At 40.9% G+C, this 19,893-nt stretch overlaps 1 protein-coding gene across 4 annotated transcripts in view; it reads right to left on the bottom strand.

Annotated features, from left to right (window-relative positions):
- TRIM33 (tripartite motif containing 33) overlaps positions 1 to 19,893 on the bottom strand; it is a 113,573-nt gene that overhangs the window by 26,426 nt on the left and 67,254 nt on the right. For 2 of the 4 annotated variants that reach the window (XM_072997151.2, XM_072997153.2), the window contains exons 7-11: positions 14,230 to 14,376; positions 11,352 to 11,469; positions 2,656 to 2,906; positions 2,268 to 2,438; positions 1,509 to 1,709 (exon numbers count right to left, since the gene is read on the bottom strand). In XM_072997151.2, coding sequence (XP_072853252.2) covers positions 1,509 to 1,709; positions 2,268 to 2,438; positions 2,656 to 2,906; positions 11,352 to 11,469; positions 14,230 to 14,376 — 888 coding nt within the window. The remainder of the gene's footprint in view (positions 1 to 1,508; positions 1,710 to 2,267; positions 2,439 to 2,655; positions 2,907 to 11,351; positions 11,470 to 14,229; positions 14,377 to 19,893) is intronic. The other 2 variants (XM_072997152.2, XM_072997154.2) reach the window with 1 other exon arrangement.

The following is a 19,893-nucleotide window of genomic DNA, read 5'->3' as shown; positions in this document are numbered from 1 at the left end:
GGATATTTTAAAACTATCATTGAGTAATATACTATGGGGAACAGACAGATAAATCTTTCGTTACCCCATATACAGTGGTGCCTCGCTTTACGATTGCCCCGCATTACGACAAAACTGCATTAAGATGATCTTTTTGCGATCGCAAAACGATGGTATGAATGTGTTTATTTCGCTTTGCGATGGTCGGTTCCCTGCTTCAGGAACCGATTCTTCGCAAAACGATGATTTTCCTCCACCTGATTGGCGGTTTCAAAATGGCCACCGGGTAAATAAAATGGCTCCCCACTGTGTTGTTGGACAGATTCCTCGCAAGACAGCCACCGAAAATGGCCGACCTATGGAGGATCTTCACTGGACGGTGAGTTTCCAGCCCACTGGAATGCATTGAAGGGGTTTCAATGCGTTTCAATTGGCTTTTTATTTTTGCATTACGAAGTTTTCGTTCTACAGTGATTTGGCTGGAACGAATTAACGTCGTAATGCAAGGCACCACTTTATCTATTTGATACTAAGGGATGCTAGAGAATAGCATGTCCACAAAATGAACAGTAGCCTTCAAAAAAGGATATTGCAACTCTTGCAGAAAAACAAAGATTTAGTGAGTTTTAGGAAACAAGCTTTAAGCTTTCTCTCAGTCATAAATACAGAAGTGAACATACAGTACATACTGAACAAATTTTCCCTTTCCAGTTTACAGTTCTCATCCTAGTCTTTACCCACTTAAATTCCCCGACCCATATTCCATGAGTTTTAAATACATTTATCAAGTGCAGGAATATAGAAAGAGAGCTATGCATTCCCTACTACATCTAAAAGGGCCCAAAGGTTTATTGCCAGATGAAAAACATGGCAACTTAATGTCTTTAATACCTGACTAGATAGGTATACAGAAATGGGCTAACTAATCTGACTTTAATTAAGGATTACATTCTGTGAACATGTAATCTTAGATAAAGATACCCAATTGAACTGAAACATTTTCTCAGATTTATGTATCAATACAGTGTAAATTCATGTGTAGGATTTTTGCTGGCAGTTTCAGGGTGCACATGGCTTTGCTGCATTGTGAACAAATCACATGCATCCTGAAATTGCATGTAAGCAGTGGTGATATGCCTTTAATGAGTGTCAAAATGATTTGACACTGCTGATGACATCATCACTGTTTCACATCTGGAGCTGTACAACAGGTTTTCAAGTCAGAGTTTATATCTGTTCTCAGAATATGTTTATTCACATTCTATTTAAATGGGTCTTATGAAGTGGGTTGCATTCCCCAAAGCTTATGCCAAACAGCATTTATTAGTCTTTAAGGTGCCATAAGATTCTCTTTTTCCCCTGTAACACACTATTCTGCTCCTTTCTTTTCAGAGTTAAGCAGGCAAGATCTATCTTCTTGATATAGTTTTGAATGTGCTATTGGCATCAAGAACACAACTAACACAATGATGCCAATTACTTTTGATTAACAGAATTAACTTTTACATCATTTGTTCTACTTCACTAACCTGTATGGGAGGAATATCTGGCAATGAAGGTAGATTCTCTGGGTTGGTTACTGAAGGAATAAGCTCTATTGCTGCTACAGATGGGCTTGTTGGACCACGGTTAGCATTGGCCATGGTAGCTGTTGTTGGGCTTGTTGGATTGATAGTATTATTATGTACTGAAACAACCGGGAAAGGACCCGCATGTCCTGGGTTTGAATGCTGATAAGGGGAGAAAAAGAAAGACAGAAATTATCATTATGGTAGTGGAAAAAAGAAGAAAACTATCTCTTTTACATGCAAAATTAAACTTTATAATACTGTTCCTTTTGTGAAGTACTCTCTTTAGAAAGTTTTCCAATGCCTCAGTAATTTTTAGCATTCTACTGCATTTTGCATTTTACTATTTTCTTTTTTAAAAAGTCAGAAGATCCATAGTAATTTCAATATCCATTTTTCTTGTTCATAAATATGTTATGATTTTTTTCAAAATGCAAACCTCCTACTTTTCCTTATTCCAAACATAAAAATTGTCACAATAATATGTCTGTTGGACAGCAGACAGGCAACAGTTATTACTTTACATGCAAATATATTTTACTGGAAGCTGCATGAATCTGAAAAATTTGCATAGGAGGATTCATAAAATATATTTCTTTCTCCAGCAACACAGAAATAAACAGCAAGTTGTCCATTTTAATTCTTGTTTTCACACTTTTTTGAACTTAACATTTATATTTTACAAGCTAAAATAAAAGGTGGGAAACAAAATGTGCACACAGCATATACTTGTCTTTGTAAGTGTGGCTGCATCATGGAGTACTGAGGCCCGTTGTGGCGAGGTATCCCTGGGAGACGAGCAGCATTCTGAGCCATTCTCATCTGTTGGGCTTGGAAAGCACCGCAATTCATACCTCTCTGCATAGTCTGCATGCTTATCAACCTTGGAGGCTACAAAACATTATGTATTTTAAAACTCTTATTGCTAAGATGATAAAAAAATAGTCCCTTTTCCCCCAAAACAATTCATTTTTGTGCTTTACAAAATAACTAGACAAGCTAACTTGAATTCCATAAAATAAGACAGATTTTTTACAAATATATTCCATTTCAGTGTCAAGAGATCTATCTTAAGGAGTGTCTTAATTTAGACAGACTGATAACTTGCCTGCTGCTGCAGCATCTGTGGGCCCGCCTGGCGAGCAATCTGCCCTGCAGGCTGCCCCATCCTCATCTGTTGTAACTGCTGGTGTTTTTGTTGTTGTGCGAACACCTGCTGTTGCATATGCTGGAGACGGAGCTGTGCAAGATTAATTTGCCCTGGAGGTTTGCTGATGTGGTTTGTTCCCGGAGGAACTTGTCCCACTACTACATTAGGTGTATAACCTTGAGTTGGCTTATTTTCAATAACAAGACTACCTAAACAACAGGAGAGAGAGTTGGTTAACTGCAAAGCCTACTAAATTTTAACAATCTAAAATATACAAGCTTTGTATTCTCTGTATTCACAGAAATCTGGCAAATTTCTCATTGGCTTTACATAAAATATACTGTTTAATATACATCCTTCTTTGCTTCTGATTTTTATGACTCCAAATTAAGGTCACTTTACATTTTTTCTACAAAAAAGTATGTAGCAGCTATCAACGCATATACGATATTTTTATAATTTTAATGTCCAAATTAATTACATATTATCACTTTTATCCTTCACCAAGGAAATCTATCATGATGAATTTGATTTTATTCTTTCTTATTACTTAAATCACTACCCAGAAAGACTTGATTTGATCATGATTCCCCTTCCCCATAATGCACTCTTGTTTGCTATAACTTAATATGTATTTTTCACAATCTTCTTGCTCGCAGTGACTAGTTCCAATAACACTCTATGCACTACTGCTTCCAATGTCTGAAAGTGTGCATTTTTAAAGAGATAAGGCTCTGACTTTGTCTACACAAAGTTGTAGAGCTACCACTCTAAAGGAAAAAGCATCACTCAAAAAAACTACAGAAAGCAATCATGGAGATTTTGATAGTTTTCAATAATGTTGAACATTTCATCATGACAGAATTTTTAAAAATTTGTCCATAGTTATGTCAGTCACCATAGGAAAATAGGGCTAAATAGATTTCATCTCTCTAACACTGTTGTTGCCTAGTACATATATCTGAAGACATAACCTCATTTTGAGTACTATCCCCAATCCTATTAATTGTGGTTGCTGACATAATACCAATGACATAACTCTCAGCAGTGAACAGCTACAATGGTTTAATGTATGACAGGAAATACCAACTCTGACTTCTTAACTGTGGCAGTTTGCCATTGAAAGTTACACTGCGAGTTACAAATGCAACAGGATTATAGCTATTTTTCCGATGGTATCTATTAAACTGAGTACTAGGGAAACAAAAAGATAAAACTAATTTCTATCAGGCAGCCCATTAAATGGGACAAGATCCCATATGATAATCTTTCAGCTATCTAGATGGTACCCAACTTAGCACTAAAGATGGGTTCATCAGTACCGTTCAAGGTACTGATGGGGCATGGCAAGTCAAAACATTGTTTGGAATAAATTCAAAGAGTTGGAGTTGTGGGAGGTAGATGAAGATTCCTTGGTTGAAGAAGGCTGAATGTGGATCTGTCTGATTCTGATAGCTGATATTGACAATAGTTATAGATCACTGCCACTTAGGTTGAAGACACTGGAAGCAGGAGGATTATACTTTGATGTGATGAGCCACATTTGATAACTTATGATCTGCATCTAATTTTTCTGTCTAAATTTTCATCTGTCTTTCCAGGTAAAGGTAAAAGTTCCCCTTGACAAATTGTCTAGTTGTGTCTGACTCTAGGGGGCGGTGCTCATCCCCGTTTCTAAACCATAGAGTCAGCATTTTGTCCATAGACAGTTTCCGTAGTCACGCGGACAACGCAACTAGACACGAAGCACGGTTACCTTCCCACCGTGGTAGTACCTATTTATCTACTTGCAATTTTTACCAAAACCATCAAAAGATATCTCCTCACTCTTCATGAGATTATCCTGCCACAGTACCATGGAACAAAACCAAGACTGTTGCTTCAAGGTAATTGCACCCATTAATGCCTTAAACAAGTATTTATCAGCATATCACGGGGAGCTGATCTGTTGATGGATGACATTCCCAAGCTTCTTTGGAAAAGAACCCTATTATCACCCTTTCCTTGTCAGCTAGGTAATCCATTGTGCTAGCTATCCTGCAGAAAGAGCTAAGAGAAGCTGAGGCAGATCCATTCATTTGCAATTTTAAATCCCAATGCATCTTCTGAGTTGGCTTTGTAGGCTAGTGATCCCAATATATTGGCAGGCAGAGTGAAGAGGAAACAATGATAATGGAGTTAAGTGTGGAATGTGTTGATAGTCACAAGCCTCCACCATGTAAAATGTTTTTTGGTGATAGGTGGTGACAGAAGTTGGGAAGAAATTGTACTTTGTTGTTTTTCATAAGTAAAGGAGCACTGGGAGAGCTACCAAGGTGTTGCCTTGAATATGAAGCACCAAGAAGATGGAGTCCTTGTCAGCATATCAATATGGTATTTGAAGGCACTTTGCCATTACCAACCAGGAGGTAAGAATGGTAGGTGTAATCTTCTGATGATTTTAAGATACCAATGAACTGGTTTAGGGAGGAAGACCTGATGTGCCTGACAAAGCAGCAGATCTAACCAAGCCTTCATCAGGCTCACAAAATTGAAAGACAGAACATGGCCGGTTCATTATGGTTTTCTTTTGTGTGGTGTGAGGCATTCTATGAGAAGATGGAAGAAGTATAATTGCAACCAGAGCAGACAGTGCTACTGACATGATGAAGGATTGCACTGATGGTTGAAGGATAAAGCAAACCAAAATATATGTTAGTACTGTGGTCAATACTGCAGCAATTGTAAGAGCTGGTGCTCGGGAGGCAGGAGTAATAGATGGTACTGTACTTGACAGTTTCATACCAATGTTGACTTCATGATAGTGACTGAGGTTCAGAGTAGCAGCAGTGGGTGGAGTATAAACAGCAGATGTGGTATGCAGTGAGCTGATGTGCCAGGTAGAACAAAGATGAACAGGAGGCATAGAGTATACAGATAAATACTGACACCAGTACCATGGAAAACATTGTACTGATCACACTATGGAGATGGAGGGTAATATCAGTGAGATGATAATGGATATTTTCAATGGTGATGATATGGATAACCACTGTACTGAAGCATATTATAATAATCAGGCTCTTAAGAGATTCTAATGATATTAAGGACCATTGTGTTTATATTTGGAGTAGGCTTTGTAACCAGTGTGCCTGACATAGACAGTCCTGAGCTCACGTTAGACTTGCTGAGTCAGTTCAACTGAGGTGGCCTCTCTACAAATTACACCCTCTGATACAGACCTGAGTAGCTGACTACTATCATGAGAAGGGAGCAGTGCAGCTGGCAGAAGCAGAAAAGGCTTAACTTGCAAAACATTTGATGGTCAGACAATATTTGTACCTCTTGGATGTCAGCAGCAATTTGTATGGCACATTTCACCTTCTTTTTATTTAGGTGTACTTGAGGAATGCAACCTCCTTTCATATTTTCTGAGTTGATACTAATCACACAGGCAACAATGAATCAGTTGCATGCAGGTGTTCATGATCAACAGTGGTGAAGAACATACTGGTTGCTGAGTCAATACTGAGGCTGTTGGCATTGATAATGATGCTGAAAGCATGCTGATGCTGTGACAGTCAGTTGGGTGTTTGATATCATGAGCATTCTGAGGACTCCTGGCAATTTACAGATGGAGGGTAGTTTAGTGGGGGTGGGTGGGTCTTGAACACACAGCTTTCTCCAGAAGAAAGGATGAAAGCCAAATTCCATATCTGCAGTGAATTTGACTTGAGAAGGACTGACAGATTGTATACGTTAAGCTGTCATGCCTTCTCTGCTAAACAAAAAAGAGACTTGTTTCACCCACTGAAGAAGGAAATGTTTCCCTTATAGATGCAGCAAATCTTGCAAAAAAAACAACAACACACAACAACCCTAGAACCACAGGGAAAGCAATTACAAGTACATGGAAAAAGAAATTAAAGTTGTGACTACAAAAGGGTAATTCAATGTAAATACAAAAAATAAATAATTTAAAAGGGTGGGGGGAGGTACCTCCAAACATGAACATTTGGACCTCTCTCTCTGGTGTGCTCTCCGCTGTGGCCACTATGGTAGATGAAGCAGAACTGAGGAGCAACACACCAGTGCAGATTCTATAGACAGAAGGGAAGGGATCACTGACAACACTATATCTAGGAGTGGCTCTGCATTCAAAACCTTTCAGATATTGTTTTGGCACTGAAGCCATATATGTGAAGGCAAAGAGACTACAATGAATCACCACATTTTTCTAGCGTCCTAAAATTCCTAATTGGATAACACCTGGCTCTTTCATTTTTTTTATCCAAATAATTAAAAAGTAAGGATAAGTGATCTTGCAAGCTGTTTGTAAATAAAGCCCTTCTATACACTATATATAACCTTTCTGTTTCTAGAACTACAATTTGTGTTGACAAGAAATATGTACAATAAATATTTAATAGTGTTTTCAAATTGCTATAAAGTTTCTGAAGAAAAAGACAGTATCATTATGATCTAGACTCCTTCACTTTAGGACAAGTGTAAAGTGACCTCTGACACTGTTCAAGCAGCTGAAGTTAGAGGGGACGCCTCATGTGCATATGAAGTACTCAGACATAACTAACAGGGAATCCCTACACCATTTCAAAGCTTGTTCTGCAAAAATTCATGTGATATATATTATTAACATACTTCTAAGGCAGCTTTCCCTAACTTTCCCAACTGCAGGGTATTTGTTTATTTGCTTTGAATCACTATTTGCACCAGAACACTGTAAAACTATAACTTTTCAGTAGAAAACTTATTTCCAAAAGCCTACCTTTGTAAAATGCAATGTGCTTAAAGTTTATTATAACTTTGAATTTCCCCCCCCCCAATTTCATTGGAACCATGTAAATATCTGCACTGTAGTTCAAAATAATCCTGGCATTGATTCTAGCAATGTGCAAATGTGCACTAGTTGTCTGCAGTTTCAAGGTTCAAAAATCAATGTTCAGTTAACTACAGTATCAGATTTTCATTTTCTGCTCCTTGTAATTTTCCTCTGAAAGCCTTTTTTCCCCTTCTGGAATTTTCTAATCCTTCATATCTAGTGATTTTTTTCAGCTCCCAATATATAGCCCAGTCCAAAGGCAGCATGTAAACTCTGAACACACGTGGGAGGAGTTTGGATACCTCCTTTGTTCTTTCAGACTGCCCAACAAGCTGCCCCTGCATTTAAGGAATCTCAGAAATATCCATTCACAAAATAAGAGCTGTTGCTGAAGAAGACCATGAGGAAAACCTGGTAACACACATATAAGCCACTGTATGCAACAAAAAGTCAATGTAAGCTGCCTTGATAGGTGCCATTTACTTATTTTAATAGAGGAGTTTAATTTTTTTTAAATGAATAAGAAGCATAAGGATCAGCCTTTTATTTCCATGTGTTCAAAGAAAGTGGGGACCAAGTGAGAAGACAATTTTTCAAACTTTCCTGCATTTTTCTGTCTCACGTGTGGTATAGAGCTTTCCCTGCTAATGAGTTTACACAGCTCGTTCAGGCATTATTTCACTGAAAGATTCTCTTGTTTGTCTGGCCAAAATCCTACCCAACACCTGTGGAATCAGACTACTCACTGGTTTAGCAACGTGGGATTGTTCACTGCACCAGTCAAACAAACTGTGACTAATACCTCAAAAAAATAAAAAGTAAATTCTGCTTGCTCACAGATATCTCAATGTGCAAATACGAAGGTCAACCCCATTGTGCTACAGTCTGTTTCACAGATAGCTTTACATCATAGGATCCTGGTTTTTTTTTGTTTGCAAATTCTAGTTTTTCTGTGGTAAGAAAGGACAACAAGTGTTTAGAAGGAGTTATGAAATTGAGTGCCAACTGCATTCTGATGGCACCCAGCTGTATATCTCCTTGTAATCTGAGTCAGGTACAGTAGTGCAGCTGCTAAGCCAGTGTCTAAACACTGTAATCACTGTATCTCTGGAGGCTCAAGTGGACTCAAGAGTTTCTTTGGCCAACTTTGGCTGGATAATCTGGCAACAGTGACTCATGGGCTGGCAACTTCCCATCTAAACTACTGCGATGCGCTTTATATGGAACTGCCTTTGAACATAACACAAAGGTTACACATAACACCAACGTTACATTACAGAAATCTGTCCAATCCCCTTTTAAAAGCATCTAGTCCAGATGCCATCACCACATCCTGTCACAAGGAGTTCCAGAGGTTAACAACATGCTGGGTAAAGAAATCTTTTTTTGTCTGTTCTCACTCTCCCAACACTCAATTTGAGTGGATGTCCCCTGGTTCTAGTATTGTGTGAGAGGGAAAAGAGTTTCCCTTTATCTACCTAGATGATTTCGAACTTAGATATCTGAGGGAATGCCTCTCACATTATACACCTAATAATTCAAGATCTGCAAGCAAGTCATCACTTTTATCCCATCACTGAAAGTGGTATAATGTGTGAAAATATGGAAAAGGGCTTTCTCAGGTGTAGCACCCAAACTACAGAATGTACTCCCCTTGGGAGCCCATTTGGCACCTTTATTTCAGCAGTGAGCTAAAACTGGGCTGTTTACCTGAGCACTTGGCAACCAGAGAGATTATTGGTTTTTTAGTCTGTTTTAAATCTTGCCTGTTTAAAAGTTTAAAACTGTTTAAAAGTGTTTTGATGTTTCACTGAAAGATCCCAAAAAACCCACAACAACCATTAGATCAGGCTTGTCCAACCTGCGGCCCGAGGGCCGCATGCGGCCCAGGTCAGCTCATAATGCGGCCCAGTGCAATTTTTTATTTTAAAAGAAATTCCAAAGTTTCAAGTTACACTGCCGGTGCTTGTGGCTGGAATGTGGCCAGGGCATGTCACAACAGTAGAGGGGAAAAGAGGGAAGGAAGGAAGGAGTGGGAGGGGCACAGGGCAGGACGGCTGCGTGACTGCATTGTGCCGGCCCCGTCAATAGGTGGACCCCCTCCCGGCCCCATAAGGCCACAGGAGTCGAAGCTGGCAGCCTCTGCTGTCTGAGATCGCAGCTGCCAGTAAGCGTGCTTGGAGTTGGGCTGCCGAGGATGGCTAGGGCTGCCCCCCCATGCGGCCCAAATCAAATGTATGTGCGGCCCAAACCAAATTTTCATCTTCTAATGTGGCCCAGGGAAGATGAAAGGTTGGACACCCCTGCATTAGATCCTGGCCATGAAAGCCTTTGCTAATACATTGTTTTAATGTTTACTGGTTCAACCATGCCTTGAGAACTGTTGATTCATGGCTTGTTAGAAAGAGTTAAATACTATAAACAAGCAAGCTAAATGTTCCTGCCCATACAAGCAGCAATACTTCAGAACAATTTTGAATCTGCTGTCCTGGTATTACTTAGAAGCCACAAACCTGCTTGTCCTCCATACATGCAAAAGTTAAACTGTGTAATGCATTATGGCAAATTGCCACTGACTGACAAGTTAGAAATTCACAGAGTATGAATATTATGTTTATAAGCAAACATGGGGATTCTGAATTGTCAATTCAGTTTTCTGAATTGTCAATTCACGTTTTCTATTTACTCCCTATGTTTTAAACATTTTCAAATATATAATGGATTTTAAATTATTGTTTGTAATTTAATTGTTTTTAATTGGTAATGTATTGTGTTTTTAGTACACTAGAACCCTTGCATCCACAGGAGATTGGCTCCATGTTCCCATGGATGGGGAAAACCCATGGATAATAGTGAACTCTCTACACAGCATGGTCTCTGGCTCCCTCCAGTGGCCAGTTCTAGTAACTATATTGTGGAAATATAGTATTTCTGGGTTTTTTCTTTTTAATATTTTAAATATTTTTCAGACAAGATGGTCAAGGGAGTGGCCACAGATATCAATCTCGTGGATAAGCGGATCCTACTGTATTATGTGTTTTAACACTGTGAGATGCCTTGGGTCAACTCACTAGGAGAAAGACAGCCTACAAATGATAAAAAAATTAAACATAAATAAACAAAATGTCACATTCGGTACACCTGACAATGAACCCAAGCTTCTCTGGATACCTGAACATACAGTTAATGAGCTGACTCCAGATTTGTTCCCTATCCAAATATACATTGTGATGAGTACTATCTTTTTCTGATTTTCATACTATCAAAGATACAAGTCAAGGCAGTAACCACTAGAACACCTTGATACAGCACAGATATATGAAGTAACCTTGCAAATAATTTACTATGTAGTCTTCTGTTCTTCTGCACAACTGACATGACCCATCTCTCTTTCACACTGCAAGCCATTCCATTGTACTTGCCATTATTACAAAGAACTCTATTTCAGAAATTTAAAGCCAGGAAAAGCAGCCCAAGCCTTAGCACTTTTTTGTTCAGTCGGGAAACACCAGCACTTCACCATATATTACGGAGGATCAATTCTCATATGAACTGGATTATCTGGATGACGTTTCATGTACAGAACATGAGGACTGCCAGTGCTACACCTCTCTGAAAAACTATTTTGGTGGTTATCTAGTCTTCTAGTAGGCCTTTCTGGAGAGTGGGGAAAGCTGCTACTCAAAGTGGGGTAGAAAAGCCCTCATTGTGTATGATTCCAAACCACTGCCATCCATTTTAATCACACCCTACAGAAAATATTTTATTCTACATGTCATAATAAGAACTGTTGCACAGTGAATTCACCTTTCAGAGAAACAGAATACCCTCTCACCTAAGGTGGCTACATTCTTTGCCCAGAATGTGGGATCACAATGGAAGCGTATTGCTCCATTAGCAGCTGGGACGGGATCACATCGGGCTTTTAATATATGTCGCAGCTGGAATGTGATCTGTGAGAAGACAAACACTCTTCAGTTAGGGATGACGTTGTGTGGAAAAAAAGTCAACAAGAAGCCAATATAATAAAGTGGAAAATATCAGTTATTAAATGACTTTGGGCATGTCATTCTGTCAATTATTGTAATCTACCTCAAAATATTGTTATAAATCTAAATGTGTACTGAATTATTTGGAAAATTTGTACAACCTATGACAAAAGTCATTATGAATATTAATGAACAAACTGCAAGGAATTCAAATAAAAGATGGCAATTCTGAGCCACAACTAGCACTGACCAGCTTATTTCTGCACAGTGTTAACTATTTATTTATTTATTTTATTTTATTTATATCCCGCCTATCTAGTCAATTAAGACCACTCTAGGCGGCTAATGAACTTGAAATCTTATATAGTCATATAAAAGCTCATCCACATTCAAATACTTATACACCGGACATACAGATATATATTCTTCATCCACATAAATCAAAATAAACAATCTGAGTAAAGGTTTATCGTAAAATTAATCCCAGAATCATTCTGCACTTTAAATCTGCTTAAATGATTGAGGAATTATCCAAGATAAAAATTAGAAAGAGGCATTCTGAATAAGGTGCTATATTTTCCCCTTACTTTGAATTACTGTACTGCTTATGCGAACCATATCAATGTTCAAAGTTGCAAGCAAGGGAACATTTTTCAAGGTTGTCTTTTCATGCATAAAAAAATACGTATTTCTCTTGCTTAACGAACAGACATTTCATACGAAATCCTTCAATCAGTACTTAGTCTGAAAATATCTAAGCAAAATCTCTATAAAGCTAATAAAAATGTAGTGCTTTCCTGTTTTATCAGTTCCCTTTATCTTTCATAGAACTGCTGCCGGAACGTAAATTCCAAACTCTCATACCAACAGTTTCAGAAAACAATGTTCTCCCTGCTATGTATGGAAATCAAGGCACAAGATATTTTGAGAGTTAAGCAGAAGCGGTTCACTACTGATAGTGACACAAGATTAACAAGCAGTGAAGCAGGTAAAATTCTGACACTTTCTCATCAACATTTTTTTTTTATTTTGCATGATTATTCAGCTTCAATCTTCTAAAAGTATATTACACAATTTTACATGCTGCATAAATCTTAAATAAGCACAGTTATTTGAACAGAAATATTGGAACTCTTTTTCCTAATCCTGTAAAGTAGTTATAGTTTCTTGCAATCATACATTTAATTATGTTTTTTCCTACAATGTATCAGTAGGTATGATAATTTTTGTTCTGATGTATAGATATGACAACCTCACAATTTTGAGTTGGATTTTGTGTACTTTTTAATTTATTAATTTATTTATTTACTGTATTTATACCCCGCCTATCTAGTCATTTCGACCACTCTAGGCGGCTTACAACATAAAGCATAACAAGTTCAAGAAAAATTTATAACAATTAATTAAATGATTCTGCATCCTCACCCACTCCCTTGTGATCAAAATTATATCAAGCAAAATATAAATGCAAAATACATCTATGCTTTGTAGACAGAGTACCCTGAAAAACCTATTTCCAACTCAGAAACTGTCCTGTTTAACTTACATTGGATCCATTCATAGCTCAACAATTTTACAAAATGTATGGCATCTAATCCATTTATTCTGCAAATGACTAAATAACAGGATGCATAACCCACTGTGAAACTAGTTGCACGATCGAATGTACAATTGCTTGCACAGCCATATAATCCAGCACAATGCTGCTAACCGAGATTTTTCCCCCTATGCTGGCTTTAGGCCAATAGATTTTTAGACACAGAGCTGCTTCTATGGACAAAAAGAGGAGAAAATTATGTGGCTCATGTCACTATTAGCAGAGAATTAATTATCTCAAATTATACAAAATATTCAAAAAATAAATCCTTTACAAATTTTGTAAAGTAGGCAACAACCAGTAACAGCTGCTCAGCTTGAAAGCCCAGGCAGCCTGAAGTTGGCTGAAAACAGATTAAAAAAAGCAACCATGCAGCCACTGCTGAAAGGACCTATCCATACTTTAGTACAGTGGTGCCTCACACAACGAGCGCCCCGCAGAGCAATGAATTCGCTCTACGGGGACGTTTTTCGATCGCTAATGCGATCGCAGAGCGACGGCCCCAATGGGCGAAAATCGCAGAGCGAAGGTTGGTAAGCGGTTCGCTTACTGACCTTCGCTTTGCGACCCGCTGATCAGCTGTTCCACGGCTACAAAATGGCCACCGGAAGCCCCAAAATGGCTGTGCGCAGCGTTTTCGCGCCCTCGTTAAGCGAGGGGAGGGTGCGAAAATGGCTGCTGGCCATAGGGAAGCATTGCTGAACAGTGAGTATTCGGCCCAATTGGAACGCATTAAACCATGTTTAATGCGTTCCAATGGCTTTTCCTGCCCCGTTCAATGATGCTTTCACACAGCGAGGGTTAATCCGGAACGGATTAACCTCGCTGTGCGAGGCACCACTGTATTGGGTATTCAAAAAATACAAACACCACTCTTTGTGATGTTACACCCTATTTTGGGGGAAGCAAATGCATCAAGGCTAGTAAAAGCAACATCTGAATGTGTATAGTAACTCTAACATAACATATAAAACATATTAAGTTGAATTAGCTGTCCTCTGCAAAATTAGAAAAGAGAAAGAAAAAATGTGGAAACATGATGCAGTTTCCTTTACTTCAATACAAAAGAAGCTCTAAAGCAGAACTGCAACTAATGAGATCTATGCATTAGAATTAAATCTTCTTACCAGTCGTTTGCTATAGAGCAACGCAGTGCTGCTGCCACTTGCAATGGCCCAATTAGTAAAGTTCATCACATGTTTCACCTGCCTTGACAGACCACTGATATCATTCTGCTGTTGCATTAGTTTCATCTGTCTTTCCTTCGTCACTGTCTGTACAGAAAAGGTGTACGTGTAACAAACAGGTTTTTTTGAGAAAGTATTAAAACATCTAGTTGCATAGTGCTTTATATTCAGTAGAGATAGAAAAAATATTCTCATAATAATACACAGCAATTTTGCAAAGTCAAAAGATATTTTGCAGCACTGTATATGAAAGGCATCTTAAGAAGCTGCATGCAGATTAACACTAATGATTCCAGTGACAGTAGCAATTTCTAAATCATACTCAACCATAACTGAATGAAAAGTGATAGCATTTGTCAACAACTAAAGCATTACTTCTTAAGATACATATCCATTTTAATGGTAAAAATAAAGTTCAATAACAGACTCCAACTGAGGCACTGATCAGCTCTAGATCTGATCAAACTTCAGTAAAGATGCTGCACCACATGCTCTTCTGTATGTTCTATTCAAATGTTCTGTTTCAAAAAGATTTTTTTAAAATCAGTAATACAAAAGGAAGCTGCTGCAATACTTTCAGGGAGTTGCAGTTCTTTGGGAAATGTTTTTCCCCAAAGAATTACTACTCTCAGAAAGCACTGCAGCAGCTTCCTGTTTTCATACATTAATAGGAAGTACAGGTGCAAGAGAGCCAGGCAGCCTCAGAGGCAGACTCTGGTCCAAATGAGCAAAATGTAGGTTCAGACGTGGGCCTGTGGACTGGAGCTCCCAAAATCCTGCCTGGGCAATTCTTGAAGAATTCTTGGAGTTGAAGCAAAAATAAAATAAAATAAAATAAATCAAATGGCACATTCCTAGTAACTTCTCCAAGCTCTTCTTTACCAACCTAAAATATATTCAAACCAGTTCAAGCCAAAATCAAAATAAAATACATTACAACATAGTAAATGTTCAGTAAAATTTCAGAGCTGCTTAGCTGAGGCTATTTATTCATTTATTTCTTACTCTGAAATGCTTGTAACACTTTTAAAACAAATCCCCCCAAGACACCTTCCAAAGCAGAATTTATTAACAACTCAAGCTCAATAAATACTAATAATAAAAACAAAAGTGGTAGCAGTTTGCTTCCATGTTACAGAGTCTAGAACAAATGTAAGTGCTCATTATGTAGCAAACCTTAACCATTTATTATATATTTATTTATTTATTTTATTTATTATTTATTTACAATATTTTTAGCCGCACCATTGCCAGTGGCTTCTGGGCGGCGTACAACATTAAAACCTAAAAGCATTAAAAACATTTTAAGAAACAGTATAAAATACCATATATTAAAATATTTCTTAAAACAATTAAAACATTAAAAGTAATTAATTAAAATGCTGGGTGAACAGAAAGGTCTTTGCCTGGCGCCGAAAGGCCAAGAGTGTCGGAGCCAGGCGGATCTCTCTAGGAAGGGTGTTCCAAAGTTGGGGGGCAACAACCGAGAAGGCCCTATTCCGACATGCCATCCCCTTCACCTCTTTCAGGGATGGCACCTTCAGAAGGGCCTCCTGGCCTGATCTTAGAGGACGGGCAGGCACATATGGAAGAAGGCGGTCCTTTAGGTAACCAGGTCCTAAGCCGTTTAGGGCTTTATATGTCAAAGTAAGCACTTTGAATTGGGCCCGAGCAGCAACCGGCAGCCAGTGTAAATTTTTCAGAATCGGCGTGATATGAGTCCGTGCGGCGGCACCACTTACCAGCCGCGCAGCCCGGTTCTGTGCCAGTTGCAGTCGTCGGACCGTCTTCAAAGGCTGCCCCACGTATAGCGCATTGCAGTAATCCAGTCTGGTTGTTACCAGTGCATGAGTGACTGCTGCCAGGCTCCGCTCATCCAGGTAAGGGCGAAGTTGATATATTCTCCGCAGCTGTAAGAAGGCACCCCTGGACACCGAGTCCACCTGGGCTTCCAAGGTCAGACTGGGGTCAAGGAGCACCCCCAAGCTGCGGACCCTATCCTTTAGGGGGAGTGTGATCCCGTCTAAGGTAGGGAGATGGCCCTTTAACCTATCTGGCGGGGCACCTACCAGCAGCACTTCAGACTTGTCTGGATTGAGCCTCAGTTTATTGACCCTCATCCAGACCATTATCGAGTCCAGGCACGAGTTCAGAACGGTGACTGCCACACCTGGATTGGTAGAAAATGAGAGGTAGAGCTGGGTGTCGTCAGCATATTGCTGACTCCTCAGCCCAAACCTCCTAACGACCTCCCCCAGCGGTTTCATGTAGATGTTGAACAGCATGGGGGACAGTATAGAGCCCTGAGGAACCCCATGACGCAACCGCCATGGGTCAGAGCTACTGTCCCCCAGCACCACCTTCTGGACTCGATCAGCCAGGTAGGAACGGAACCACTGTAAAACAGTGCCTCCAATTCCCATCCCAGCCAGTCTGTCCAGAAGGACACCATGGTCGATGGTGTCGAAAGCCGCTGAGAGGTCCAGGAGAATCAACAGGGATGCATTACCCCTGTCTTTCTCCCGGCAAAGGTCGTCATACAGGGCGACCAAGGCAGTTTCCGTCCCATAACCCGGCCTGAAACCCGATTGAAATGGATCTAGATAATCCGTTTCATCCAGGAGAGCCTGGAGCTGCTCAGCCACCACACGTTCCAACACCTTGCCCAGAAAAGGGAGGTTTGCTATTGGACGATAGTTGTTCACTAGACCTGGATCCAGATTAGGTTTTTTTAGGAGCGGGCGAATCACTGCCTCCTTTAATGGGGCAGGAACCACTCCCTCTCTTAACGAGGAGTTGATGACCTCCAGGATCCAGGTGCAAACTCCCCTGGCAGATTTCTTTATTAGCCATGATGGGCAAGGGTCGAGTTGTGTAGTGGTGGCACGAACCGATCCAAGCACCCTGTCCACATCCTCAGGTCGCAACAACTGAAACTCATCCAATAAATTATGACATAAGTCCGGAGCACTGGATACAACCATGGGCTCTGCATCAACAGTGGAGTCCAAATCTTTGCGAATCTGAGCAATTTTTCCCTCAAAGTGCGTAACAAATTCGTTACAGCGAGCCATTGAGGAGTCCAGGACCTCCACCGAACCATTAGGTTGAAGAAGGTCCCGGACCACTCGAAATAGCTCTGCTGGACGACACACCGAGGAAGCGATACGGCTGGAGAAATACTGGCGTTTCGCCAGCCGTATTGCCACAGAGTAGGCCCGATAATGGGCTCTAAGCTGTGTTTGGTCATAGTCGCAGCGATATTTCCTCCATCTGCGCTCAAGCCGTCTCCCCAACCGTTTCATGGCCAAAAGCTCCTCTGTGTACCATGGAGCCTTATAGGCTCTGCGGGCAGGGAGAGGGCGCCTAGGTGCGATCGTGTCAACCGCCCGGGCCATCTCCTTGTACCACAAGGCGACCTGGGCTTCGACAGGAGCGCCGACCATATCAGCTGGAAACTCCCCTAGAGCATTCAGGAATCCTTCAGGATCCATAAGTCTCCGGGGGCGGATCATTTTAATTGATCCCCCACCCCTGCAGAGGGTAGTAGTGGCTGAGAGTCTAAATTTTACCAGGAAATGGTCCGACCATGACAACGGAGTCAAAGATAAATCCACCACATCCGGACCACCATCCCCCTGTCCCGCAGAGAATACTAGGTCAAGTGTATGGCCTTTCTCATGAGTCGGGCCGATGACATGTTGAGACAGCCCCATGGTTGTCATGGCGGCCATGAAGTCCTGAGCCGCCCCTGATAAAGTGGCCTCAGCATGGAGATTGAGGTCCCCCAGTACCAAAAGTCTGGGGGTCCTCAACACCAGATCCGAGATCACCTCCGTCAGCTCAGGTAGGGAGACTGTTGGTAAGCAGCAGGGTGGGCGGTACACCAGCAGAATCCCTAGTCTGTCTCGCAAGCCCAACACACAATACAGGCCCTCTAGACCATTTCCCAAAGGGACAGGGAGCCTGGAAAAATGGAAGGAATCCTTGTAGACTATTGCCACACCTCCTCCCCGCCCCTCCGGGCGACCCTGGTGTTGGACCAAGTACCCAGGGGGACATAACTGAGATAGAGGAACTCCTCCTTCTTCTCCCACCCAGGTCTCAGTAATGCATGCCAGGTCGGCCCCCTCATCCAAAATTAAGTCATGGATGAGGGCAGTCTTGTTTTTTGCCGACCTGGCATTTACCAACAATACCATGTGGCCCGGGGGGTGGCTGATATGGTCACCTGGTACCATTTGGCTAGGAGTAGAGCTAGAAAGGGGGATAGGTGTAAGGTATCTAACCTCCTTTCTCCTACTCGGGCATGCTCTACTCCCACCGCCATATCTTCCCCTGCCGTATATTGTCTCTATTGGTTGCCCCAGAGACCCCTCAGACCCCCCTGTTTCCCAGCTTGTTCCCCAGCCGGTTCCTTCAGGGAATCTGGCAGCTGGCGAGAGCCCAGCCAGCGAGAGCCCAGCCATAGTCCCACCGTCTCTCACTCGGTGAGCTGCGGAAGGCAGATGAAATTCGGCTCCCCCGAGTGCAGGAATGCTGGTCTGAAAGGGCCCCAGAAGCAGCTCCGACTTAAAAGCCTTCTTTTCCCCTTGAGCCAGGTGGCTGATGTAGGGAAGGGGAGGAGGCAGCCAAGAAGCGACAGGGCCCAATCCTGCAGAGCAAGGGGTGATTTAGCCAGTTCCCTTGGCAAAAGGCTGGCAGCCGGCCAACCACAAACCCACCGTCTCTCACCCGGTGAGCTGCGGAAGGCAGATGAAATTTGGCTTCCCCAGTGCAGGAATGCTGGTCTGAAAGGGCCCCAGAAGCAGCTCCGACTTAAAAGCCTTCTTTTCCCCTTGAGCCAGGTGGCTGATGTAGGGAAGGGGAGGAGGCAGCCAAGAAGCGACAGGGCCCAATCCTGCAGAGCAGGGGTGATTTAGCCAATTCCCTTGGCAAAAGGCTGGCAGCCGGCCAACCACAAACCCACCGTCTCTCACCCGGTGAGCTGCGGAAGGCAGATGAAATTCGGCTACCTATCAAAATAATTGGGAAAAACCTAACCCATTTCACTAGGTACTTCTTAACACAGAGCATGCAACTATTTCAGTAACCTATATCTAAATTAAAGGCAGGAGTGGGGCAACCCACCACCCTGGAAAGTCAGAGGACGACAGTATGGAATATAAACATAATTTCCCAATGACTCTTAGAATAATTTTGCATTGTAAAGATACTTTACAATGCTTCCACTCATTTTGCAGAGGGAAAACCATTCTTATATAGGGCGTTTTTAAAAAAACCTTTATAACTATTTTTAAAGTATGTAAACACACACTATTTCACAAAAAATAATAACCCTAGTTGTAGAAGGGGTAGCCAGGTTAGTCTGTGCAAGCATTATAGATGAAAACAAAATAAAAATAAAGAGTAAAAAAAAGATAAAAATGTGGTGGCACTTTAAAGACTAACTTTTACATTTTTTATTGTGAACTTCATGGACAAGTCCATTATGTCTGCTGAAGTGGAAGTGGACTTGTCAATGAAAGCTTACATTAAAAAAGTATAAGTTAGTCTTTATTTATTTATTTATTTATTTAATTTTATTTATATCCCGCCTATCTA

The sequence above is a fragment of the Pogona vitticeps genome, chromosome 4 (genome assembly GCF_051106095.1).
Source record: "Pogona vitticeps strain Pit_001003342236 chromosome 4, PviZW2.1, whole genome shotgun sequence".
Lineage (NCBI taxonomy): Eukaryota > Metazoa > Chordata > Lepidosauria > Squamata > Agamidae > Pogona > Pogona vitticeps.
Note: the sequence above shows the minus strand (reverse complement) of the source record. Positions and strands in the feature narration are given on the sequence as shown.